Source organism: Cystoisospora suis, assembly GCF_002600585.1.
Source record: "Cystoisospora suis strain Wien I chromosome Unknown contig_3366, whole genome shotgun sequence".
Classification (NCBI taxonomy): domain Eukaryota; phylum Apicomplexa; class Conoidasida; order Eucoccidiorida; family Sarcocystidae; genus Cystoisospora; species Cystoisospora suis.
Genome location: NW_027156161.1, coordinates 1 through 232, shown reverse-complemented (window position 1 = coordinate 232; position 232 = coordinate 1). Strand labels below are relative to the sequence as shown.

The window sequence follows — 232 nt, the reverse complement described above, 5'->3', positions numbered from 1 at the left end:
GGGCACGTCTCTGTACACACCGCTCAGGGCCCATTCCCCACAGAAATACCGCTTTCACGGCGGAGATGCGCCAGACATCGGCGCACGCTTCTATCCTGCCAGCAGCAAGACACAAGCGTCCATCATTCTACCCCTCCTTTGACCCCCTCCTCCAACAGGCAGCAGCACAGACAGCCGCGGAGACAGTAAGTGCCGTCATGCAGGGCGGTTGGAAGGGAAACACGAAGGGGAA

General features: G+C 59.9%; 1 protein-coding gene across 1 annotated transcript; it reads right to left on the bottom strand.

The window, feature by feature from the left end:
* Position 1: 1 nt before the first annotated feature.
* On the bottom strand, positions 2-222 carry CSUI_006600 (uncharacterized protein; the record flags this gene model as incomplete). The annotated part of the gene is made up of 1 exon (XM_068066756.1): positions 2-222. A coding segment is annotated over one exon (99 nt), but the record flags the coding sequence as incomplete, so codon positions are not given.
* Between the last annotated feature and the right edge of the window lie 10 nt (positions 223-232).